We start from the raw sequence: 25,817 nt of genomic DNA, 5'->3' as shown, positions 1-25,817 counted from the left end.
TTCACCGTTGCCTTCGTCCATCGACGCCAAGTCTTGCTCAAGCTTCACCGCCATGCGGTCCATCGCTCCAAAACCTCCGACTTGTCCTTCACGCTTGCAACCGGTCTATCAAGCCAAGTCTTGTCTTGATCTTCTCCACCTTGATCACATGACTCAATGTCATGTCTCATGTGCAATAAGTTCCTTCATCATTACATGTGTGAGCTTTGCAACATCTCCAACCATTTTCACCTTCACGGCATATGTTGCTCACACACATGTACTTGTGGACTAATCACCTGTGTATCTCACATAAACACAATTAGTCCACCTAGAATTGTCACTCAATTACCAAAACCACACAAGGTCGCGGCTACAACCAACCGCCCCGCGGTTCCTTCTCCGCGCCCCATGGCCCGCCCGCCTGGGCCCCTAGCATCAACCCTTGGACCGGCATGGTCCAAGCTTGGCCAATGCCGTTCTGTGTGCCCAGCGCAGGCGTCCTCGGTCCACGCCCCATAGACAGTTGTCCGCTCTCGTTCTTTCTCTCTACGGCGCAAGCTGCGAGGAGGAGAAAAAATGACAAGAACAAAAAAAATTAATATATTCCACCTAATATGTGGGCCCCACATGCGGCGTGCCACATCAACATCCAGAGCAGACTAGAACCTGTTTAGACCTAGATGAGACCCGAAGCCAAGTTCATGGACCCAGAAATAGCACTTTAATAGTATAGGAAGCTGGATGACATCCCACGACAAGTTCAAGGACCGTCCATGAATTTTTCTCTTTTCAAAAAATGGCCATTTGAGCAGCCTCATCAGCAACAAACAGGAAGCAAGTTACAATTACAGCCGCATCGAAGAGTAAGCTGCCCAAGCATGGACGAATCCAGCGGTGGGGCTAGGGGGGCTTCAGCCCCCTACCGATCCTGAGCACTTGAAGTTTCCCTAAGCCATCTCTTAAAATTTTATGCATACATGTATTAGGTAGGAGGGGCTAAGGTTAAGAGAAGATAAAAAAGTCTATATTCTTTTGTTCAGCCCCTAAATTTTTTTCTGGATTCGTCACTGTGCCCAAGAGTGTCAGGAAAGCATCAAGAAATTTGTTCTGCATCGTGACAGCGTTCATCTAAATACATATGCAAACTGTTCGTTTGACACACAATACAACAACCCCTCATTCTCACAATTCAAACCCGGCCGGACTTCTCACATTTCAAGCACACGGGAGATCAGATCATCCGCAATCAACGAAACGAACAAGGCCACACAACGCGCGACAGCCTCAAGCGACGAGGTCGTACTCGTCGCGCGCTGGCGGCACGACGTCGAGCCGCATCATGCTCCGGTACTCCGCGGGCACGGGCGCGCCAGCCTGCACGCACAGCTCCACCACCGCAGGGGCCTTGCCGTAGTACCGCTTGAGCTCGTTGGCCAATGGCGGTGCCTCGTCGCCGGCGGGGTCCACGACGTGCCACACGTAGTTGGGCGGGACGAGGTCGTCCACCGTGGCCTCCTGCCACGCGTGCTGTCCGTCCCGCTGCTGGTGCTTGGTGGCCCTGCACATCCGCACCTTGTGCCCCTTGGGACCGACCTGCACTTCAGGGCAGTAGCCGCAGGTGTGCACGCTATACTTCTTCATCAGCCTCGCCGCGCCGGACCTCATGTCCAGCCACGATTGCAGTGTCCTCGACGCAAGCTCAGTCACGGTGATCTCCTCCTTTTCCTCTTCTTCGCTAACATCAGGAGAAGTTGAACTTATTATGGTTGGCGCAGCTGTGGACAACGATGGTGTGCACGCTGGCGGTTCAGGTAACGTCCCAGCTGCTTCGTCGTCCGGCTCAAAGTCCACGATCCTGCCTTCAATGGAGTAGACTGGCCTGGTGCGCCGCTTGGTCGGGTAGCGCTGGACGTCGACGCCGGCCTGGATGCAGAGCTCCAGGATCGCTGGGAGCCTCGGCACGTCGTACTTCTCCTTGTGCACGACTCTGGGCTTCCCGACGCGGTCGAACAGGTGGTAGCAGTAGGGGAAGCCGACGACGTCCCGCACGGTCCCCGGCCGCCACACGTGCAGGGAGTTCCTCGCGCCGCTGTTACGCCCCTCGCACGTCCTGATCTCGTGCCCAACGCGGCCGATGTGCACCTCCGGGCAAAACCTGGCAACAGCATTATTTCATTCATCATGCCATAATTCCATCACTGCTGACTGATTTCGTGAGCCATGGCGCTTCCGAGCAGAGTGTCCCTCACCTGCATCGCTTCACCGGGATGGCGCCCTCGCCCTCGACGAGCCTGGTCAGGCCGCCGAGGAGCCCCTCCCTCGCGGCGTGCACGCGGCGGGCGACGTCGACGAGGTGCGGCACGACAAGGCCGTTGTCGGGCGGGTGCTCGAGCACGCGGCACGGGTTCTCCCGGCGGGCCTGCCTCTCCTCCTTGGCCCGCCGGATGAGCACTTTCATCGGCGTCACGTACGGCTTCCGCTCCCACTTCCTGCCCGGCCGAGGCACGTCGACGTACGGGACCGCCGCCTCGTCCTCCTCCGAAGCCCCTGTCCGCCCGCCGCCGCCCTGCAGCCATCTCGCCCTCGCGGTTAGCTGCCGCGGGAAGAGAACACGCAGTGACGCGCTCGGCGCTCTGGATCGGACGCCGAGGGAACCCTGCATCTGTCAGACGTGCGCGGCGGCGCTAGGGCTGAAACGGCATTCTGTCAAGCACCTGACGGGCGCGACCGCGCAGTGGGGGAACACGCTCACGCGAGCAGCGTTCGGCAGCCGCGCGTAAGGGCAGAGGCAGGCGCGGCCGAGCTCAGTTTTCGTCAAGCTGCCAACGATAGCGGCAGTGACGGACCCAGCCAAACATTTCAGGTAGGGCGGACCGCAGCGGCGCAGGCGCGCGGCCGCCGGATGCAGCCGGCCAGCCGCCGAGCCGCGGCTTCTGCTGCTCGCTGCCGACCGGGACCGGCCGTCTCCACTCTCCCGCGGGCCGCGGCTGCTGGCAGCCTGCCGATCAGCTACGCGATGGGACCTGAGAGGGGGAGCGAGATGCTGGCAGCCGCCGCGGGGCCGCGTGCCCGTGCCGACCTGCGACCGCCCACCTTCCGCCTTGCGGCCTTGTCCCCTTGGAGCGCCGCCCCCGCTGCCAAGCGCCCGACTCCGTGGGTGGGGACAGTCGAGCGTCGTGGCCTGTGGCCTGTGGCCCTGCTCTGCTTGCCCTAAGGTCCAGTTAGCGAGATGGGCCATTCCGCCACTGGGCCTGGCCAGACGGAGTCATGCGCCGCTGTGCCCCTCGCTCCGGGCCTCGGGAGCCCGATGCATCTTCCACCTCCGGTCACCGCTCGGGGCCTCGGGCGGTCGCCGGCCGAGGGACTGCCGGAGTGGGGGGTCCGCCTATGGATAGCGGCGGGCGGCTAGGAGAGGCCGCTGAACGGCAACCTCGAGTCGTTGTTAGTTTTGTTTTCTATTCTAATTCTTATAGCTGTGGAACTGGAAGGATGCGAATGATAAGTAGATAACAACCATCAACTATGGAAGTTCCCTAAAAAAAACCATCAACTATGGAAGTGGCACGGAGTGGTGGTTGGAATAAGATGCTCAAATCAGTGAGCTCCATTGATTGATTTTGAGACTGATGAATACAAGGTCGCGAGAGTTTGAACACATTTGCGTGAACTACGGCCATCGGCTTTTCCGAGAAAAATACCAAAAAAAAAAAACAATCAAAAACGTGGTCGGCAGGATTCGAACCTGCGCGGGCAAAGCCCACATGATTTCTAGTCATGCCCGATAACCACTCCGGCACGACCACTTGCGTGCTGAATTTCAACACCAATTTACTTGTTACTGAAATTGCTACGTAACAACGAAGCCGTCTCGCTTTTTGCATCGTCCTCTGACTCCGGAATAAGTCTCCAGCCGGCACCACAGCAGCCAGCCGCTTCCTTTCCTCCGGCGATGGCGAAGAATCCCAAAGGTAACCTGCCGATCGCGTCGCTTCTACGCCGCAGGCCCTAGCACGAATCATCACCGATCAATCTTATCCCCACCTGATGTGAATCACCCGCTCATCTCATCCCCTATTGCTGCTCCCAGATGCCGCTCCGGAGGAGGAGGAGGAGATGCCCGCCGCCGCGGCCGAAGAACAGGCAGCGCCAGCCGCGGCGACGGTGAAGGTGCTCTTCTTCGCCCGCGCGCGGGACCTGACGGGCGTGGCGGATTCGGCGGTGGAGGTGCCGCCGGGGAGCACCGCGGGGGAGTGCCTCGCCCGGGTCCTGGCCCGGTTCCCCAAGCTGGAGGAGATCCGGGGCTCCGTCGTGCTCGCGCTCAACGAGGAGTATGCGGCCGAGTCCACCGCCGTCGCCCATGGCGACGAGCTCGCTGTCATACCGCCCATCAGTGGCGGCTGACGCTAATCACGACCGACTTGTGTGGAGGTGAAAAGATATAAACACATAAATCATTGGAAAAAAAACAGAGAGTTGAAATGTTCCTCTCCCTTCTTCCTTGTTACCACAAATGATTGAAATTATATGCTCGATGAAATAATCTCTTGTTCTTGATTACAATTTTGTTCACATTGATCAATAATATTTGTTGTGAAAGAATGGATGAAATGAATGCCACTGGCTTGTATGTTGATAAATGTGTTACTCGCTCACCACTGATCACTGATAGACACCGATGGCCCCGTTCGACTGGCTGAACAAACTCGGCTGAATGGTCTGAAAAACACTGTTCTGGTTGAATTGTTGTGGGAGAAAAATACTGTTCCGGCTGAAAAAATAAGCTAAATAGTGCGGATTATAAGGTAAGCCGTACTAAAAATTCTCCTTTCAAATGGTTCACAATGAAAAAACTCGTTCGCTAGCTAATCCTGGAGATACAATCCAAACAAATCCTTCAGGAAAATTAGAAACGGCTCAAAAAGATAAATCAAGGAAATTACTATCGTCTTTGCAGGAAAAAGGTAAAGAAAATTGGTGTTCATGTCACTGATGCTGCCCTCTTCTCTTGACTAGTATAGCTCCTGATTACTAAAAAAGTTCTGCATTTTTTTTTCTTCTGCTTTACGGTCCTACAGAAGTGGTGTTCCATACCCAATGGCGTCATGGAACTAGCTACCATAGGTAGGAAATGCAGCCGCTATCGAAATCATTTACTTCAGAGCTGGCACTGTTAAAGCCAAGAGGACAATGCTTGGGGTTAAAAAAACTCTGTTCTTCAATTATCGGAATGGTCAGGATCGACCAAGGGCTGCTCAGTTCTGCTCCCTCTAAACCAAAATTTTCAGTTCAGAACTCTGTTACGGGCACCAAACCTGGCTTTCTTAACCCTCTGAAACCTTGCGCACCCAGAGGATCTGTGATGTGCATAGTAACAGACAACAGGGGAGCAACACAGATCTTCTGATCAGACAACACTGGAGGCATTCAAGCTGCAGCATACCGAAAACCTTGCGCACTCAGTAGGACCGTGAACCGGCTGAGATCAACCAACACTGATAAGCTTTCAAGCTGCAGCATACTGAATGCATGGCTGCAGACACCCACTCCCGCTAGAACTAGATGTAGAGGATATAACTGTTTTGGCATTGAGGTTGAAGATTGGGCCCACAAGCCAACATCATCATCATCATCATCAGTGTACACTGTACATGAGTGTGAGAAGTACACAAGAAGGCGATAATGGCAAAAGAGAGCACATGAAAACTGAGCACACTAGCATCCAAATTAACAACAAAAAAAAACATGTATGTACGAATGGTAAATTTTAGGAGACCACCACTGACCATGGACTAAAAAAAATGAAAACCTGGAGCACAAGAAGCAGTTCCTCAAAAAAGAAAGAAAAACTAAAGGAAGAAAAAAAGAAGATAAAGAGAGACCACGGACATCAACATTGGCATCCTCCTTGATGCGTCATCTAAAACAAAAGGTATAGGCAAAGCCAATTCGGATGCTCGTACTGATGTTCATCATCCAGAATGGTTGCTTGTGGGAAACTTCTTATGGAACTTTGAGCAGCTTCACTCATCTGTCATGAACCATTGACCATGGAAGCGTAGCACCAGATGATGTTCTTAGCATAGGAACATGTCTCGCTACCAGGAAGGCTTCGTTGAGACGTGCCGCGCGATCAGCAAACTGGGAGGCCCTCTGCATTTTCACACCAAGGAAAACATGGTTAGACACTTCCTGGAAAGACAAGTATGGTCATGAGCTGTACCTCCTGATCGAAATCTAATGATGTCAACACAATAAAACGCTATCAACTATGACCACTGACTCATCGTTTAGAGGAATGCAGGAAGCGAGTGAACACACACTGCATAGCCACAAGTCATTTTGCTACCTTGTCATCTTAAATGCAGAAAGTGAGTGCCTAGCCACAAGTCATTTTACTAGCTTGTTTTCTATGGTTCACAATAATTGTACCCTGGTGTTCTTTCCCACCTGAAAATGGTGTTACATCTATTTGAAAATGAACAGCGAGGTGCAATTGATATCCCTGGCTTCTCCATGATAATTGGACTGTGCATTTTGGGGTTTCTGGGTGTGAACACTTTGGGCAGTAGAGCAGGTACTATTGTTATCCTCTTAACTTCCATATGGACAGCAATCATCAATCAACATGCCTCAACTTAGCTATAGTGAGCCATGACTTCCATTCTGGAAAGAAGGGAGCCAAAAAAAGCTATGGTATGATGGTATCCAAATTGAAGTGGGCGTACCCAGTGCAGAGAGCTCCCGCTCTGTGCGGGGTCTGGGGAAGGGTGTCAGTGGCAGGCCTTACCCTCGCCTGTGCAATGCGAGGAGACCGCGACTCGAACCCGGGACCTTCCGGTCACAGGCGGTAAGACTCTACCGCTTGCACCAGGCCCGCCCTTCGGTATCCAAATTGAAGTATGACAAAATATTTAATCTTTGGTCCTGGCTTGCCAAAACATACTAATGACTAAACACAACCCTAATTCAGTGTCATTTAACGGAAGATATAATACCAATTTCCGTCAGCCATAGTCAAACACACTGGCAGGTGCCTCTTAATACATCCCCCCTACATGAGGGATACTGCCTCACTGGGTAGCAGTTATGATCATATTATGCATTAGCCAAATTGGGGTTGGTCATGACAAAATCTGGAAAAAAAAACTGATTTTGAGACCAGCGTGAGAAACCGAACGTAACTAATGAATCCACCTTCTCCAAGTGAAGTGTGAAGGCTGCCAGTGGTAGCACGAGAGGAGATGTTTCCCATACCCATAGTTAGAGCAGGAAAAATAATATTGCAAAACCCCAGAGACATGATCATAGCAAACAGTTATAGATCCCATAAGACAACGATCCCCTATAGAGTGCTGAATTTTCGGAAATTATCTAAACCCACTGCCAATATAATGGCAAAAAAACTCCATGCATATATACTGCATTATTTCACCCTTCAAAATGATTTAGCAAAACTCTACCATTCATTAATTGCTCATTATGTTACCGTGCCAATAATTCTGTGCTATTATGCTTAAACTCTTGTCACCTCACACCCAATTTGGAAGCAAGTTCATCCATAAGACCATGCAAATCAACGTTCATGAAAAAGTTGCAAAGAATACAGGTTGCTATCACTTTTACAGCATAAATGTAAATTATGATTCACAATTATCTTGTTTTCCTTGATACTTGTGCCTGAATATTATATCCACAGGCTGTGATGTTTCAAGTTAATGACTCGGTATTGATCATACTTCATCCATCAATTCTCATAACAAATCATCTCCACCAAATAAACTATTTCATGAACCAATTAAGTCTTCCACTCTTCCTATCAGCTATATATGCTATTGCTACTTATGTGTTGTCCTGGACTAAACCACAGTAAGAATCAGGTTCTAATATAGCAACATCAACAGTAAGTAGCAAAGAGTTTACCTTATCATCAAACGCAATCTTAATCTGAGGTAAGCCCTTTGCCTTGCGCTTCATCCTGTACATCCTCCTCCCCAGCACAACCAGGCCGAGAAATGCAGCGGCGATGGAGAAGGACCACACCGGCTTCACCTTCCAGGCACAGTAGTGCAGCAGCCTGAGCGGCAGCCTCCACCAGACAACAAATTGCTTCTCTCCCTCTTCAGTACCTGGCGTGTGAGCCAGCGGCAAAGCACCATCCTTGGCCTCTCCATCTGGTTCATCGCAACCAGTGGCAGCATTAGCGTTGCTCCCTTGCTCCTGCTCCTGCTGTTCACCATGAATCCCATCACTTGACACAGCATCCTCAAGGCATGAGCTTTCTACACCCGCACCAATTCCTCCATCATCCAATTGCACAAGGGGACTCTCCGATACCTCACTTTGGAGCAAGGCACCTGTAGGTGTAGCTGCATCAGAATCCAGAGTTTCTCCCACGCCATGATGCGTCGGCTGCAGCACCGGGCACAATTCACCGAGACTAATCACGGAATTACTCTCCTGCTCAATCTCGCCGTCTACCACCTCCTCCGCTTGATTCCCGTCTGCGCTACGGGTCGCACCGCGCGCCAGGGTGGCTTGAAGAATCGAGACTTCTTCGCGGGCGTTATCGACGCCGCCTATCGGCGGCTGCTGGCTCCTAACACCAGCTGCGAGGCTGAAACTTGATTCCGGAATCGGATCGAATCCATCCAATAATTCTAACCCTTGCCAGGCGCCCCCGGGGACCGGCCGCGAGCCCTCGCCGTCGCCGGGGCAGGCGGCTGCGGGGTCGGGGGTGAGGGCGAAGTGGTCGAGGACGACGTCGCCGCCCCCGCCGGAGACGATTAATACCTCATCGTCGTCGCCGCCACCCCCGCAGGCGGAGGTGGCAGAGAGCACCTCCCAGTCGCTGATCTCCGAGGCGGCGTCCTCCATGGCCGTGGTGGCTCTGCCGTCTGCCCGTCTCTTCCGGGAAGGAAAGGGAAGGGGGGGGGGAGGGACAAGGGAGGGGAACGGCGGTGTGGGGGAGAGCCGAGGCGGAGAGGAGGCAGGCATGTGGGACCCAGCGCTGGCGGGACCCAGCCGGCATAGACCAGAAGGGTGTGGGCGAGAAAAAGGCTGAGTGGGGGAGGGCCAGGCGGGACACGTAGCAAGAAGCCCCGCGTGTCGGATAGCGAGAAAAAAGCGCGCGACTACGCTCACGCAGCGGAGCCCATTGGCCTGAGTATGGAGTGGGTCCTCCAAGTGTGCTCTGCGTTGGGACCCGGTTGTCATCGAGTGTATGGAAAATCCCTCCCAGCGCAGTGGGGCAGAGTTTTTTTTTTTAAAGCACGGGGGAGTCTCCAGAATACTCTTAAGAAAGAAGGTGAGGCGCCGCGCGGGAGCCAGCGCTCGAACCGCGGGCGGGCAGCCTGAGCCCCTGCTCAGCCGAACAACCGAGCCCCCGCTCGGTTCTCGTGGGGCAGAGTTTTCGCCGAGGAAAAAAATACCTAACGTTGGCTCTCCAAGACACCACCGCAGCGCCGACGTGGTATATCCTTGTGGACATGTGGCGCTCTCCCGATGAGGACCCGACAGCCACGCAGCGTTGAATGACGTAGCTATAAGTACTCCCTCCGAGATGTTTTATGTACCTAGAAAAGCCGCAGTTAAGAACAAAAGAAGTACTAGTATATTTTCTTAATAATTTTGATAGATTGAGCTATTGTCTCATTCGCTTGGCTGATAAGTCATGGCTGAAAGTATTGTTGACTGATTTATTATAAGAGAAAAATATTGTTCGTTGGCTGAAAAAGTACGGCTTATAAGTCAAGCGAATAGGGCGATGATTAGATGAACTAATTCTTTTTTTGTTAGCTATAATAATCGGAGGAAGTTAGCTAATAGTTTTTTATAAGCTAGGTGGTTGAATAGTTAAAAATAGACGATAAGTTACACTCCATCTGTTCCAAGTTGCTTTTTTAATACATACTCCCCCCACCCTAAAAAAATGTAATCTCGTTTTACGAGGAGTTAAAAAATCTTAAATTTGACTAAGTTTATAAGATATTATCTACGTTAGATCTTCAATTAGGTTCATTATGAAAATATATTCTCATGATTAATCTACGGGAAGTGAGATTTATATTTTTTGCAGACCGAACACAATATATTTAGATGTGTAGTAAAAGCTATATTAGAAAGCTAGAACGACTTACAATTTGAAACGAAGGCAGTACACTATAAGCAGCTATTAAGATCATGTTTGGATCCATTAGCTGCCACTAATTAGCTGGCTAACACCTCATAGCTAATATTAGCTGCTATTAGTTGGCGAAAGGATCAAGATGTCGGGCTAATTCTAAATTTTTTTTGCAATAATTAAGTCCTATGGTTAGCCCAATTAACCCCTTGTGCCTAGAAAGTGTATCTATTGATCTACCGCACAAAAGTTTAGCAACCTATGTTCCAATCCTACTCTAGCATGGTAATTCTATGAATATAAATGACAAGAATTGAATTGCTCAAACTAAATGCTCAAAATAAATAGAGAAGGAGGAATGCGGCGATGTTTTATCGAGGTATCGGAGAGTCATCACTCCCCACTAGTCCTTGTTGGAGCACCTGCGCAAAGGTGTAGCTCCCCCTGATCCACGCAAGGATCAAGTGCTCTCTACGGGTTGATTCTTCGACACTCCGTTGCGGTAAATCACCCACAACCGCTCATAACTTGAGTTGGGTCATCCACAAGCTCCGCCGGATGATCATCAAACTCCCAATCACTACCAAGCCGTCTGGCGATCACCAAGAATAACAAGCACGAACTCTCACTTGACCATAACAAGCCTAATGAGAAAGGTGGATGCACACTTTGCTACTCTTGATCTCACTAATGAGGGCTCTCTTCGGGATTCTCAAATCTCAATCACCTCACTAGGACCTTGCTCTTCTTGACATTCTCAAAGGTGTTTCTCAGCTATTGGAATGAGCAAAAGTACCCCCACATACGAATGGAGGAAGTATTTATAACCATGGCTGAAAAACGAACCGTTATGTGCCTCTGTGGGGTAATCGGACGCTCCGGTCATGTTGACCGGACGCTCTAGTCAGTTCTCCCTGAACTCTAGTGTTTAAGACGTGACCGGACACATCCGGTTGTGATTTTCCCTCTCTAGAATCTTACTAGAGTCGACCGAATGCTGGAACTCAGCGTCCGGTCAACACTGACTAGACACGTCCGGTCGTGAGTTTCTCTCTCTAGAACCTTACTGTAGTCGACCGGATGCTGGGACTCAGCGTCCGGTCACTTCATCTCTCAGCGTCCGGTCATACCAGACGATTTCACCTTGATCAAATGAACTGACCGGACTCTGCGCCAGCGTCCGGTCAGTATTTGATCCTCCATTCACTTCCAACTCTCGATCATGTGTGAATAAAGTTTGCTCTAATAGATCTAAGGGCTTTTTAGGAGCTACCTAGTGCTAGGTTTAGTAAGTGTGCACCACACCTAACTCACTAGACTCACCTAGGTCAAGCTATCCGTTCATACCCTCTTAATAGTACAGCCAAAGGAAAAATAAAGTCCTAAACTACTCTAAGTGTCTCTTCCACTCCAATCGACACTTAGAACTAGTCCATCCTTAACCTTGTCGTTCATCCTTTGAAAACTGAAACGATTTCCATCGTAGGGCCATGACCACCATGATAGCCCAATCGATCTCCATTACCATGACCTAACTTAATTGCCTCTATAAAACACATATTAGTCATAGTAATCACGTATTATCATTAATCACTAAAACCCAACTAGGGGCCTAGATGCTTTCAATCTCCCCTTTTTGGTGATTGATGACAATACCACCTCGAGTATGTGAAAGAGTTGAGGTTTTTAACATGCTTGGTTCATATAAGCTTTTGACAATAAGAACAAAAGAGTTAGGCAAGCTTATATGACCCAAGCCAACCTGATATACTCAAAAGATATGAAATAAGCAAGAGTACAAGTAATAAAGCTCATTTGCATCGGAGTAAAACGCAGAAGCAAAGCAAATGAGCATAACACTAGTGATATGACATATAAAAGATTCAAAGTAGAGAGCACACATGTCACATATCACGATCACATAGATATCACTATCACATAAATATAGTTTGATGCATAAAAGTAAACACACGAATGCATAATAGTGTAAACACAATGATGCATAATAGTGTATCACACATAAAAACCAAATATAATAGAATACTAAGCTCCCCCTAGATAAGTAGTTGCTCCCCCTAAGTCTAACATACTCGATCCCTCTCCCCCTTTTTCGTCAAACACCAAAACCTAAGGGTCAGTCGGCAGGGCTGCAGCGTACGAGTTGGGCACTGAGGTACGAGGAGCAAGCTGGAACTGTGTGCCATCATCATCTGACCCTGAGCTCTGAGTTGTCTGACCCTATGTAGCTGGAAGCGATGCTGAAGCAGTCTAGGTAGGATCAGGGACTAGAGCGGCCATAGACCATGCAGGTATCACTGAAGCAGGCGGCTCTGATGATGCAATAGAAGAAGGGAGTGTCTCTGTAGTCCCGGTAATAGGTGCAACTATAGAAGGACCTGGGACATGTAAATATGGTGGAGTAGGCTGCCCTGTCAACTCACTGAAAGTTGCTCCAAGGCTCCTAGAGACTGAGGTATCTAGCACTAGCAGCGAGGAAGTCTGAGTTGGCGTGAAACCCATCTAAAGAGGTGTGAACTGTGGGGCTAGCACTAGTGAGGCAAACCACTAGGACACCTGCTCTGTAGGTAAAGCAAACTATGCTAGTGGCTGTCCCTGACTCTGAAGGCCACTAGGCTGTAAAGCTAGAGTCATAGAAGTGGTGACAGGCTGACCTAGCTAGGGCGAATACTGTGGCAGTGGAGCCCCAATAGCTATCACAACATGCTGCATAAATCCAAGGAGCTGCTACTGCATGAGGAGCTACTGCTGTATAGCCTACTGCTGCTGCTGGATCACCTGTTGCTGTTGCTAGAACTCATCCTGCCTAGTCTGAAACTGAGCAAAAGTGGCAGCTGTCTCCTAAGCCTGGGGAGCCTGATCTTGCCTCGTCCGCTCAAGTATGGCAAGTAGAGCGGAGTCTGTCTGCAGTGCAGGTGGAGTTGAACTAGAGCTACCTGCCTCATGGTCATGTCGTCATGGAGGCATCTGAGGAATAGGCTGGTAGTCATCATCTGAGCTGTCACTAGGGTCGCTCGGGACAATTCCCTCCTGCTAAGCATCAAGCTCCTCTTCCTCTATAGCTGCTATGCTCCTGATGGTCTCATCTTGCTGAGCTGCAGTCTCTGGAACCTCTGGACGTCGACTCGGCTGGCTAGGTGTCCTCACTGCACTATTGAAAGCTCTAGTTTGGTTTTGGTGAATTAATGAAACCCTAAGTGCTAACCTAGTTTATCAAGTGATCATGAGATAGGTAGCATATTCCAAGTGGTGAAGCAAATGAAGATCATAGCATGATAATGAGGATGCCATGATGATGATCAAGTGCTCGGACTTGGAAAGAAGAAAGAGAAAAACAAAAAGCTTAAGGCAAAGGTATAAACCATAGGAGTTATTTTGTTTTGGTGATCAAGACACTTAGAGAATGTGAACACATTTATGTTTGATAGCCATACTATTAAGAGGAGTGAAACTCGTATCGGAATGCGGTTATCAAAGTGCCACTAGATGCTCTAACTCATTGCATATGCATTTAGGATCTAGTGGAATGCTAACACCCTTGAGAATGTTTGTGAAAATATGCTAACACATGTGCACAAGGTGATACACTTGGTGGTTGGCACATTTGAGCAAGTGTGAAGAAGTTAGAGGTGAAAAGGAGTTAGTCTTGCTAGTCACAAGGTGACCGGACGCTGGTCCTAGTGGAACCGGCTCGTCCGGTTAGTTATAACAGCAGAGATGCTGGCGTCGGTCAAACGACCGGACGCTAGGTCACTCAGTGACCAGACGCTGGCAAGGTGTGTCCGGTCCTCTTGTCGGGTAGCATAGAGAGAAGTCACTATGTGATCGGACGCTGGCAGGGTCCGGTCAAGCATGACCGGACGCGTCCGGTCAAAGAAAATCATTTCTAGAACCTTACTGGAAATGACCAGACGCTGGAGGCTGAGCATCCAGTCAGTTATAGCGCAGCATCCGGTCAACTCAAGTGACCATTGAGATCGGGACACGTGGCTGTCGTCGGGCGACCGGACACTGAGGTCCAGCGTCCGGTCAACATGACCGGAGCATCCGGTCAACCCATGTTGTGCCCAGTGAAGAAGTACAATGGCTCTATTTCATGGGGCTTCTATTTAAGCCCCATGGCTGGTTGAAGCTCACACCTTTGGCCATTTACATTGACATAGCAACCTTGTGAGCTTAGCCAAAGCCCTCCCACCCATCTCCATCATTGATTCATCATCTTTGTGAGATTGGGAGAGAATCCAAGTGCATTGCTTCAGTGATTGCATCTAGAGGCACTTGGTATTCGTATTTTGCTGCGGGATTCGCTTGTTACTCTTGGTGGTTGCCGCCACCTAGACGGCTTGGAGCAGCGAGGATCATCGAGCGGAGGTTGGTGATTGTCTCCGGCTCCGATCGTGGTGAGTGTGAGGGGTTCTTGACCTTTTCCCGACGGAGAGCCAAAAGGTACTCTAGTGGATTGCTCGTGGCTTGTGTGATCCTCATCTTGTGTTGGTTGTATGGCACCCTATTGAGGGTTTGGCATGTGAAGCCAATTAGCGCGTGAACCTCCAAGTAAGTGAATCGCCACAACGAGGACTAGCTTGTCGGCAAGCAAGTGAACCTTGGTAAAAAATCATTGTGTTCATCATTGATTCCGAGGTGATTGGTCTTCATTGTTATTCATCCTTGTGATTGATTGGTTCTTTCATCTACACAGCGGTATAACCTTCTTGATCACTCTCTTTATATTACTGCAAACTAGTTGTCAAGATCTTTAGTGTAGCTAGTTGTGAGAGCTTGCTTGCTTGGTTGGTGTGGCTCTTTAGTTAGTCTTTGAGAGCACACTAACATAGAGTAGTGTCATAGCTATTGTGTGAATAGATACTACCTAAACTAGAATTGTGGTAGGTGGCTTGCTTTTTAAGTAGGCTAGCGCAACACTTGCTTTGCCTCATAATTGTCTAACCATTTTGTTAAGTGTTGTTGTAGAAATTTTTATTAGGCTATTCACCCCCCCTCTAGCCATTAGGACCTTTCAATTGGTATCGGAGCCAAGGTCACCGTGATTTGAGGCTTAACAACCTTCGATGTAAAAATGGCTCAAATCAACAACACCAAGAAGCCACCCCAATTTAATGGCACAAATTATCCGTATTGGAAATCAAAGATGACCACACATATCAAGTCAATCAATAGAAAAGTGTGGAAGGTGGTAGAAACCAAAATTGAGATTGGTGATCCAGAGAATCCCACCACAGCCAAAGAAGTGCTTCTCCAAAACAATGACATTGCTCTAAGTGCTATTCATGATGCAATTGATGAAAGAACATTTGAGCAAATCAAGAATATTGAGATGGCATATGAAGCTTGGAAGAAGTTGGAAGAATCATTTGAGGGCACTCAAGCCATGAAGGGTGCAAAGGCATACATCCTCAAAGAGAAGTTTGCAAGCTTCAAGATGAAGGAAGATGAGAGTGTGCCGGAGATGTTCCATAGGCTTCAAGTGCTTGTTAATGATCTTAAAGCACTTGGTGAAGAGGTGAAGGACAAGGACTTCTCACATAAGTTCTTGAGATGCTTACCCTCAAGATTTGGCACATTGGTCACTATTCTAGTGAGAAGCGTTTTGGACACCATGACACCAAACCAAGTATTGGGGGACATAATGACCGATGACACATATAGAGATGATGATGAGAAGGAAGAGAAGAAGGAGAAGAAAGATGAAAAGAAGGATGACAAGAAGAAGAGCATAGCATTCAAAGCCACATCGTCCAAGTGCAAAGCTAAGCAAGAAACATCAAGTGAAGAAGATGAATCTTGGGATGATGATGATGATGAGAAGATGGCCCTCTTTGTGAAGAGATTTGGCAAGTTCATGGTGAAGAAAGGCTACCGTGCTAGAAGAAAGAAGTCTTCATCCAAGAACAAGGAAGAGTTAAGAAGGTGCTTCAAATGTGGAAACAAAGATCATCTTGTTGCTCAATGCCCATACAACAGCGACAATGATGATGACAACAAGAAGAACAAGAAGAAGGACAAGAAGGAAAAGAAAGAGAAGAAGGACAAGATGGCATTCAAGAAGAAGAAGGGTGGTTCATATGTAGTCACTTGGGATAGTGATGCTTTCTCAAGTGATGATGATGATGATAGTGATGATAACAAGACCACCAAGAAGAAGGTTCTTGCAAGCATTGCCATCAATGAGAAGCCTTCTCTCTTCGAATCTTCATCATGCTTCATGGCTAAGGCCACTAAGGTGCAATCTTGTGATGATGAAAGCGATGAAGAACATGATGATGAAAATGAAAATGACCATGATAGTGATAGTGATAATGATGAACCTACTAAAGATGAATTATTTGACATGCTAGAGGATGCTAGAGAACACTTTGACATCAAGAGAAGGGAATGCAAAAACTTGCATAAGGAACTAAAAGACCTTAAGCAAGCCTTTGATGAGCTCAATGCATCTCATGATAGGCTAGAGAAAGCCAATGAGAAGCTTGGCAAAGCTCACAAAAAGCTTGAAAAGGCTCATTCCTCTTTGCTTGATGAGCAAAATAAAAAAAGCATGTTGAAACTTGCAATGTAGGTTTAACTTGTGATATAATTGATGAATCACTATCTATGCCTATCATTGTTGCTCCTACTAACCCTTCTTGTAGCACCTCCACTTCCACCTCATCTAGTAGTGATGGTCTCACTTGTGATGCCTCACTAGTGGTTGAGAATGAGAACCTCAAGAAGGAGGTCAATAAGCTCACTCACACCTTGGCTAAAGCTTATGGTGGTGAGGACCACTTGCTTATGTGCTTGGGTAGCCAAAGAGCTTCTCTCTACAAAGAGGGATTAGGCTATACCCCCAAGAAAGGAAAGGTGGCCTTTGCTCCTCACAAGACTAGTTTTATGAAGAACAATGGTCGGTTTTGCACTTGTTGCAAGCAAGTTGGTCATGTAGAGCAAAAATGCATGAACAAGAAATCACAAGCTAATGTATCCTTCATAAAGCTTGATTCATGTTATATGCTTACTAAGGGTACAAATGGTGTGAAGGCTAAGTTCATTGGTAAACCATGGATGGGCTCAAAGAAGAAAGCCATTTGGGTACTAAAGAGCTTAGTGACTAACCTTCAAGGACCCAAGCAAGTTTGGGTACCTAAAAAGAATTGATCTTCTTTTGTAGCTTAATTACAAAGCTGGAGGAAGGCATTGGGTTCTTGATAGTGGGTGCACTCAACACATGACCGGTGATGCAAGAATGTTCAACTCAATCAACACCAATGACAATGATGGTTATGATAGTATCACATTTGGTGATAATGGCAAAGGCAAGGTCAAAGGGCTTGGTAAGATTGCAATATCCAATGACATGAGCATATCCAATGTGTTGCTAGTAGAGAACTTGAACTTCAATTTGCTATCCGTGGCTCAATTGTGTGATCTTGGATTCAAATGCATATTTGGGGTAGATGATATAGAGATCATAAGTGTAGATGGCTCTAATTTGATCTTCAAAGGATTTAGATATAAGAATCTATACTTGGTTGATTTCAATGCTAGTGAATCTAAATTATCTACATGCTTGTTCACTAAGTCTAGCATGGGTTGGTTATGGCATAGAAGGCTTGGTCATGTTGGAATGAAACAATTAAATAGATTGGTTAAGCATGACTTGGTTAGAGGCTTGAAAGATGTTGGGTTTGAGAAGGATAAACTTTGTAGCTCTTGTCAAGCCAACAAACAAGTTGGAAACACCCATCCTAAGAAAAGCATGATGAGCACTAGCAAAGCATTTGAGTTATTGCACATGGATTTGTTTGGGCCAACACAATACACTAGTATCGGTGGAAACAAATATGGCTTTGTGATAGTGGATGACTACACTAGATACACATGGGTATTCTTTCTAATGGACAAAAGTAATATATTTACAACATTCAAATCATTTGTCAAAGGCATTCACAATGAGTTTGAAACAACCATCAAGAGAGTTAGAAGTGACAATGGTAGTGAGTTCAAGAACACTAGAATTGATGAGTTGTGTAATGAATTTGGAATTAGACATCAATTCTCGGCCAAGTACACTCCACAATCAAATGGACTTGTTGAGAGGAAGAACAGAACACTTATTGATATGGTAAGGTCTATGCTTAGTGAGTACAATGTAAGTCAATCTTTTTGGGCTGAAGCTATCAACACGGCTTGCTATTGTAGCAACCGCCTCTATTGTCACCGATTGAAAGAGAAGACACCATATGAGCTCTTGAATGGTAGAAAGCCCAACGTTGCATATTTTCGGGTCTTTGGTTGCAACTGCTATATCTTGAAGAAAGGCACTAGATTGGGCAAGTTTGACAAGAAATGTGATGAAGGATTCCTACTTGGTTATTCCACTACAAGCAAAGCATATAGAGTTTGGAATTTGGATAGTGGTACTCTTAAGGAAGTTCATGATGTTGAATTTGATGAAACCAAGGGTTCACAAGTAGAGAATGAGAACTTGGAAGATGTTAGAGGCATTCAACTTTTAAATGCCATGATGAACATGGATGTTGGTGAATTGAGGCCTAGGCAAGTGAATGATGATGAAGATGATCAAGTGCAAGTGCTCTCTAACTCAAATGTGCAAGATGATACAACTCAAGCTAGTACAAGTGGATCTCATGATAATGAACAAGATCAAGTGGCTAGTACATCATCTCAACCCAATGATCATCCAAGTGCAAGCAATCAAGTTCCAATACTCCAACCAACCAATATCGCAAGGGATCATCCATTGGACACTATCATTGGTGATATTTCAAGAGGTGTGCAAACTAGATCAAGATTGGCTTTATTTTGTGAGCATTTCTCATTTGTGTCATCCATTGAAACAAAGAAGATAGATGAAGCATTGAAGGATGTTGATTGGGTGAATGCTATGCATGAAGAATTGAATAACTTCACAAGAAATCAAGTATGGGAGTTGGTAGAAAGACCAAAGGGACACAATGTGATTGGAACCAAATGGGTCTTTAGAAACAAGCAAGATCAAGATGGGATAGTAGTAAGGAACAAAGCAAGATTGGTAGCACAAGGCTATACATAAGTTGAAGGTCTTGACTTTGGAGAAACATATGCCCCGGTTGCTAGATTGGAAGCAATAAGAATCTTGCTAGCCTATGCTTGTGCCCACAATATCAAGCTCTATCAAATGGATGTTAAGAGTGCATTTCTCAATGGCTACATCAATGAAGAAGTATATGTTGAGCGACCTCCCGGTTTTGAAGATGACAAGAAGCCCAACCATGTATACAAGTTGAAGAAGGCATTGTATGGCTTAAAGTAAGCACCTAGAGCATGGTATGCGAGATTGAGGGACTTCCTACTCTCTAAAGGGTTCACAATGGGCAAGGTTGACACCACTTTTTTCATCAAGAAGATTGGAAAAGATCTATTTGTGTTGCAAATATATGTTGATGATATCATATTTGGATCAACCAATCAAGATTTTTGTGATGAGTTTGGAAAGATGATGGCTAATGAGTTTGAGTTGTCCATGATTGGAGAGTTGAGTTATTTCCTTGGTCTTCAAATCAAGCAATTGAAGAATGGTACATTTGTGAGTCAAGGCAAGTACATCAAGGATATGATCAAGAAGTTTGGAATGATTGATAGTAAAGCCATTAGCACACCAATGGGAACCAATGGCAACTTGGATAGTGATGCAAGTGGAAATATGATGGATCAAAAGTTGTATCAGTCTATGATTGGAAGCCTACTCTATGTGACTGCATCAAGGCCAGATGTCATGTTTAGTGTATGCATGTGTGCAAGATTTCAAGCCTCACCAAGAGAAAGTCATTTGAAGGCTACAAAGAGAATATTGAGGTACTTGAATCATACACCAAATGTTGGTTTGTGGTATCCCAAAGGAGCAAAGTTTGAGCTAGTTGGTTACTCCGACTCGGATTATGCGGGATGCAAGGTTGAAAGGAAGAGCACCTCGGGCACATGTCAATTATTAGAAAGATCACTTGTTTCATGGTCATCAAAGAAGCAAAATAGTGTTGCTTTATCAACCGCTGAAGCCGAATACATATCTGCCGGTAGTTGTTGTGCACAAGTACTTTGGATGAAGGCCACTTTGAGTGACTTTGGAATCAAGTTCAAGAAAGTGCCATTGCTATGTGACAATGAGAGTGCAATCAAGCTAACCAACAATCTGGTTCAACATGCAAGAACAAAGCACATTGATGTCCGCCACCATTTCATAAGAGATCACCAACAAAAAGGGAACATTTGCATGGAAAGTGTAGGCACCGAAGATCAACTTGCCAATATATTCACCAAGCCATTGGATGAGAAAAGGTTTTGCAAGCTAAGGAATGAGTTGAACATATTGGATTTCTCAAATATGTGTTGATGCACCCCCACTTATATAACATGCCTCTCCTTCGAGCAATCCAAGGTAAAAGTTGATTGGCATGACACACATTCTTGCTAAGGACATGTTTAGTGCATCTAGTCATATTTTCAATTCTATTAGGACCTTTCTAGTGGTTCAATTTTATTAGGCTCATTCATGAAAATCAAATGAATTTGATGTTTATATGGTATCACTATTGCTTCTATGCTTGACTTGATCTAGTGATAGCATATGACATGTTTATGGGCTTGTAAACTTAGTGTTTAATCTAGAAAATGAACTCTAAGTGTTTAACTCAACATGGTACAAGATAACCCTTATTTGGAGGTGTGAAGAAGCTTGTCCTTGGATCAAATCGAGTTAAATATCCTTGGTAAATGATCTCGATTAGACCAAATTTGGGAAAATGATCCTCACCCCATTGATTGACATTGATAATCTCGACCCTACAAGTGGTACTATCTATATTTTAAGCCTTTGTGGTCATTGATGACAAAGGGGGAGAAATAGTGCACAAAGATAGTGAAAGGGGAGAGAAACAAAGATATAAGTGAAACAAAGACATAAGTGACAAAGGGGGAGAGATAGTGCACAAAGATAAGTGAAAAGACAACACAAAGGGGAAGAGAAATAAAGATACAAGTGATAGGGGGAGAACTTGACATAAGAGGAGAGATATGATAAATGGAAAGGGATCATTTAAAACTTTGAGCACACAAGTAGGGGGAGCAAGCTCATGAACTTGTATGGTGCATTTGAATGTGCATTTCATATGTTTGCTTGCATGGCATAAGTTTTAAACTTAAAATATCCATGCTTGTGTGATGTATGCTAGTTGTAGGTTTGAATGATAAAATGAAAAACTAGCATGCATAGGATATCTAATGATTTCATTTCCAAGTATTTCCAAGTGGTATCTTTTCAAAGTATGTTTTCAAGTAGTATAAAGCTAACCATGGTGCTAAGAATGGTATAATGGTGCACTCCGATTGGTATCACGCTTCAAAGGTCCATCTTTTATACCTTAGCATCATTTGGTAGACATTGTCTCCTACATTTCCTATCTAAGCATATGTGCAAGCTTCAATCCAAACTCTTAGCACATATGTAGGGGGAGCAATTGCTACCATTTATGATTCATGAAACTTGTCCATATTTGTAACAACCCAAAAATCCACACACCAAAAATTCCAACTGAAAATTTTTTGTTTAAAAACCTATGTATTGTTAAGTGACATGTGTGGAACCCAAACCCTAGTTTTGCATTAGGTGCAACCCAACTAGGTTATATCAGAAGCAGAGCAGGATGCATTGTCACATGTGTATTCGAAACTCCCATGAAATAGAATCTTGCATGCATCTTAATTCAATATGTGATTTGGATTTTATTGATTTATGTGATGAGTAAATAAACCCTCATAACAATTGTTAAATTCCTTGAATTAAATCAATATCCAGATTTTGAAAAAATGCCTTAATAAAAACCACAACTATTTTTGTATAACAAAAATAGTCAATAATATCCCTAATATATGGGAAAGGTAAAAACCACCATGTATGACCCTTGTAAACCACCATCAAGCTAATAAAACCTAAGACACTTTGACTAAACCTTGACTTAGTAACTAATTGCTGAAAACAGAAAATAGAAAAGCCTTCAAGGAATACCAGAAAATGGCAAAGGCCATTTCGGCCCAAACGGCCTGCCCAGCCCAGCCGAGGGCCCCTCCCTCTCACTCCCCCGCGTGCCAGCCAGAGCGGGCCGGCCCAACACCGTGGCCCAGCAGCACAGCGTAGCAGCTATAGCCTTCCCTGCTCCAGGACAAACTGACGGGTGGGCCCTCGTCGTCAGTCACATAGCAACAGGGTCTTCTTCCTCCCCACGCCGACCTCTCCCTCGACCGGGAACCGACCAGAGCAGTAGGCGTGGGCCCGGGGTCACGCAAAGAGCATGACCCTGTCCCCTTGGCATAGTGCTCACATGACCCCCATGATAACTGCCCCGTGCCTGTGAGCCGTCTGATGCGCATCACGCATCATCGCCGCCCGATCAATCGCCATTGGAGAAGCCTGGAGCTTCGCCTATAAAAGGAGGAGCCCGGAACCCTAGCACCTCACCGCCGCCGTGCGGTTCGCACCAACACACTAAGCCAAGGGATGAGAGGAGAAGGAGAGGCACGGAGAAGGATGCCGCTACTGGAGCAAGAAGGGAGGAGCTGCCGGCATGGAAGACGGTGAGTACCTCTGTCCCGGCTCGGCTCTGCTACACCATCGACACTGCACCACCACCATCGCCTTCGAGCTCCCCGCGGTGAGCCATCTTGCTGAGACCACCTCCCTATCCAAATGGAACGTGCACCGCCATGATTGAAACCTTGCTAAAGCTTCGAGCTCCGGCCTAGCCCAACTAGTTAGCTAGGGAGACCGCCATGGCCACGCTTGCCGAGACCTAGGACACACCATGCGCGCTACCATCTGCCAAAAGGAGGACCTCAACCATGACGTTGTACATCGGAGCAGGAGCGCACATGCATGGGCACGCTCACCATGGCCGAGAGCACAACCATGGCGAGACCACCACGTCTTCTACATCGCGGTAAAGGCGACATTGACACCCTGACTGGCTCCGCCATGATGAGAGACACACCGCGCTCACCTTAGCCGAGGAAGAAGCCCACCGGAGCCCTGTGTTGCCGCACCGCACCTCGTCGGAGCACCACCGCCTCCGCTTTGCCCCCACCACCATGGCTAGAGCCACTGGGAGCACTAGGAGCTCCTTCAACACGCCCACCATGGCCGTAGAAGCACCGTGGAGCTCACACGCTCCTCCAACTGGGCTCTCGCTACCACTGCAGCCCTGTCCATGCACGCCGTTGAACCCATGCCGCCGTTCATCGTGGCTGGAACCCTAGGAAGCCCCAGCTGCCACCTTGACCCCACCACTACACTCGCCGAGGCTTGGCGACGCTTTTGCCTACCTTAATCGCGCACCAGTACTACCCGAGAGTCTCACCGGTGAGCTCACCGCCGGCGGGAGCGTCGAGGACGATGGGGAATTCTCCCCGCCTAGTTCACGTACGCGTGCACCCGGTCCTGGTGAACCAAATGGAGGAGAAGGATCGGTGGACTCGGACTACGTAGACCGTGTCTACAGTCCATGAACCAACACCGCACAGTCCACCATGCACTGGATCGGTGGACCAGAGCCTAGTAGAGGTCCAGGGTCGTGACGTGGCCGCACCAACGCGTGCCACGTGGCGGGCCAAGCCTGGCCCAAATCTAGGCCCAACCAGCCTAATCGAGGCTCGGCCTGTATTGACCATTGACCGGTCAACATTGACCATTGATCGGGGCCACATGTTAGTGACACCGCCATGCGAGACCCACTTGTCAGAGGATGAAACAGTCGAGATGACGTCATGCTAACGTCATGCTGACATCATGATAACGTCAGCTGCTGACGTCAGCAGCTCTGGCCCCACCTATCAGTGACTGTGATCCATTGACCGTTGACTCGCCCGTTGACCTGACGTTGACTTTGACCGGACCCACATGTCAGTGACCCAAGAGCCCTTGGTCCCACCTGTCAGTAGCTGATGACGTAGATGACGTCATGCTGACATCATGATGACATCAGCGGGACCCCCACCTATCAATACTAGAAACGAGACGATGACGTCATGCTGACGTTAGCATGCCGCGTGGACCAACAGGAGCGTGACACGTGTCAGCACGATATTAATTCAGCCTTTTCCCTTTTTCAGAAATGATTTAAACTTCAGAAATTCATAACTAATTCATATGAACTCAGAAAAATATGAAACCAAGACCAAAATTCATCTAAAAATTGAGCTCTACGCAATGGACCCATGTTTGTGTGCATTTGGCTCCTTTGAATTTTCATTGCTTCTTTGTGCTATTCTATAGACGTCGCTAACACGACTATAATGCGATCGTTTGCAGACTCAGAGGAGAACTAGACAGACAAGGACCGAGAGTACTATGAGGAGTACGGAGACGACTACACTGAAGGTGCCACATCCCACCCAATCTCATAGCACCTATTACGCATGGCTAATATAGAACTGCTATTGCCTTACTTTATCGTTATTTTCACACTATGATAGGACTTGCATGGTAGTATGCCTTCTTAATGGCCTTTACCTTGACGCAACCTTACCCTTGCTCACCCTGCTGTTAGGCTAGTCACACGCACGCTGCTATATTTCGCTGCTTATTATTTCTACTATGCTTATATATACTATATTGATGCGTGGTGGAAACTGGAGTTATCTAGACTTTGGGGAGAGTGCTACGTGGGTGACTTAGGTGTGTGGAGGATGAGGGTTGTGTTGACCAAGTTGAAGTATACGACGAGCCTAGAGCAAGTCTTGCCATGAGGTGCTACCTAGGCACCCCTGGAATGAATACCTGTGGTGGGTAAATGGTGATATGAGGTGGCCCTGGGTGTGAACCTGTGATGGGAGGAGCTCGGGGTGGAGGTGCTGTGGTGGCATGGTAAATGGAAACTCTATTGAAGACATTTTGGCTTGGTCATCCCTAAGGACTTACTAGTACTCAGATTCATCGGGAAGCCTTACATACCACTTGCCCTATATGGTGCGGGACGGACGAACTACTTGGTAGGATATTGCCACTACTGCTAGGCCAATAGCGGATAGTGCAAGGAGGTACGAGGCGCGGAGGATTTCCCCCACACCCTTCCGAGACTTCATGGAGACCTTGTGGACCCAGCTCATGACTCACAGTTTTAGCCACCCCAGACTAGACTTGGGGTGTACTAGGGCTGAATGGTAGAGTGGCATTATCCTAGGCTAGCAAGCGGCCAGAATCAGCCTAGTTGACGACGGTCAGCAAAGAAGGCAGATCTTGTGGTTATGTAAAACCTCTGCAGAGTGTATGGTTGATCGATCGATACATATGCCGACTTGTCGGCTATGGACCTTTCCTGGGTTTCGCTTAAACTAGATAGCGAGATGAGTCTTTCTCTTCTTCCCCTGTGAGAGAGTGTCGGTCGTAGCCAGGGGCTATAGGCCATGAGACAGTGCCGAGAGGGAGTTGGCCTATCGACTAAGCGATGGTATGGTGGTGGTATGGTGATGATATGGAGATGGTGGTATATCGATCCCATGATCGAAACCTGGCTCTAGATAGAAAAAGGGGGTGGAATGTGTGTGAGAATGGTGTTAAAAACTTGACCAACTACTATTATATACTTGATATGCTAATACATAGGAAACCCCAGCCTTATAGGTTCCTTTTGATTATATCCAACTTGCATCC

The 25,817-nt window shown here is 47.3% G+C and overlaps 3 protein-coding genes and 1 non-coding gene across 4 annotated transcripts; 1 reads left to right on the top strand and 3 right to left on the bottom strand.

Annotated features, from left to right (window-relative positions):
• Positions 1-1,025: 1,025 nt before the first annotated feature.
• On the bottom strand, positions 1,026-3,410 carry LOC136473886 (APO protein 3, mitochondrial-like). Its single transcript, XM_066471523.1, has 2 exons — positions 2,232-3,410; positions 1,026-2,137 (listed from the first exon to the last, which is right to left on the bottom strand). Exons 1-2 carry the CDS (start codon positions 2,642-2,644, stop codon positions 1,267-1,269), a joined length of 1,284 nt encoding a protein of 427 aa, XP_066327620.1. The 5' UTR covers positions 2,645-3,410; the 3' UTR covers positions 1,026-1,266.
• A 293-nt stretch (positions 3,411-3,703) lies between these two features.
• On the bottom strand, positions 3,704-3,785 carry TRNAS-AGA (transfer RNA serine (anticodon AGA)). The gene has a single exon. It is a non-coding gene; the product is annotated as a tRNA-Ser (tRNA).
• Positions 3,786-3,801: 16 nt separating this feature from the next.
• Positions 3,802-4,594, top strand: LOC136473885 (molybdopterin synthase sulfur carrier subunit-like). The gene is made up of 2 exons (XM_066471522.1): positions 3,802-3,950; positions 4,070-4,594. The coding sequence occupies exons 1-2, from the start codon at positions 3,932-3,934 to the stop codon at positions 4,381-4,383; spliced, it is 333 nt and encodes a 110-aa protein (XP_066327619.1). The 5' UTR covers positions 3,802-3,931; the 3' UTR covers positions 4,384-4,594.
• A 944-nt stretch (positions 4,595-5,538) lies between these two features.
• LOC136473884 (uncharacterized) lies at positions 5,539-8,936 on the bottom strand. Its single transcript, XM_066471521.1, has 2 exons — positions 7,903-8,936; positions 5,539-6,132 (listed from the first exon to the last, which is right to left on the bottom strand). Exons 1-2 carry the CDS (start codon positions 8,854-8,856, stop codon positions 6,007-6,009), a joined length of 1,080 nt encoding a protein of 359 aa, XP_066327618.1. The 5' UTR covers positions 8,857-8,936; the 3' UTR covers positions 5,539-6,006.
• Positions 8,937-25,817: the final 16,881 nt, after the last annotated feature.

The sequence above is a fragment of the Miscanthus floridulus genome, chromosome 8, assembly GCF_019320115.1.
Source record: "Miscanthus floridulus cultivar M001 chromosome 8, ASM1932011v1, whole genome shotgun sequence".
In the NCBI taxonomy this organism is placed as follows: domain Eukaryota; kingdom Viridiplantae; phylum Streptophyta; class Magnoliopsida; order Poales; family Poaceae; genus Miscanthus; species Miscanthus floridulus.
Note: the sequence above shows the minus strand (reverse complement) of the source record. Positions and strands in the feature narration are given on the sequence as shown.

What these genes read in the sequence shown, in the direction of transcription:
- LOC136473886 (XM_066471523.1), bottom strand. Translation starts at nt 2,644, where the DNA reads ATGCAGGGTTCCCTCGGCGTCCGATCCAGAGCGCCGAGCGCGTCACTG. An exon ending in ATCCCGGTGAAGCGATGCAG is followed by an intron (nt 2,138 to 2,231) that starts GTGAGGGACACT and finishes TGCTGTTGCCAG; the next exon opens with GTTTTGCCCGGAGGTGCACA.
- LOC136473884 (XM_066471521.1), bottom strand. Translation starts at nt 8,856, where the DNA reads ATGGAGGACGCCGCCTCGGAGATCAGCGACTGGGAGGTGCTCTCTGCC. An exon ending in AGATTGCGTTTGATGATAAG is followed by an intron (nt 6,133 to 7,902) that starts GTAAACTCTTTG and finishes GTGAAAATGCAG; the next exon opens with AGGGCCTCCCAGTTTGCTGA.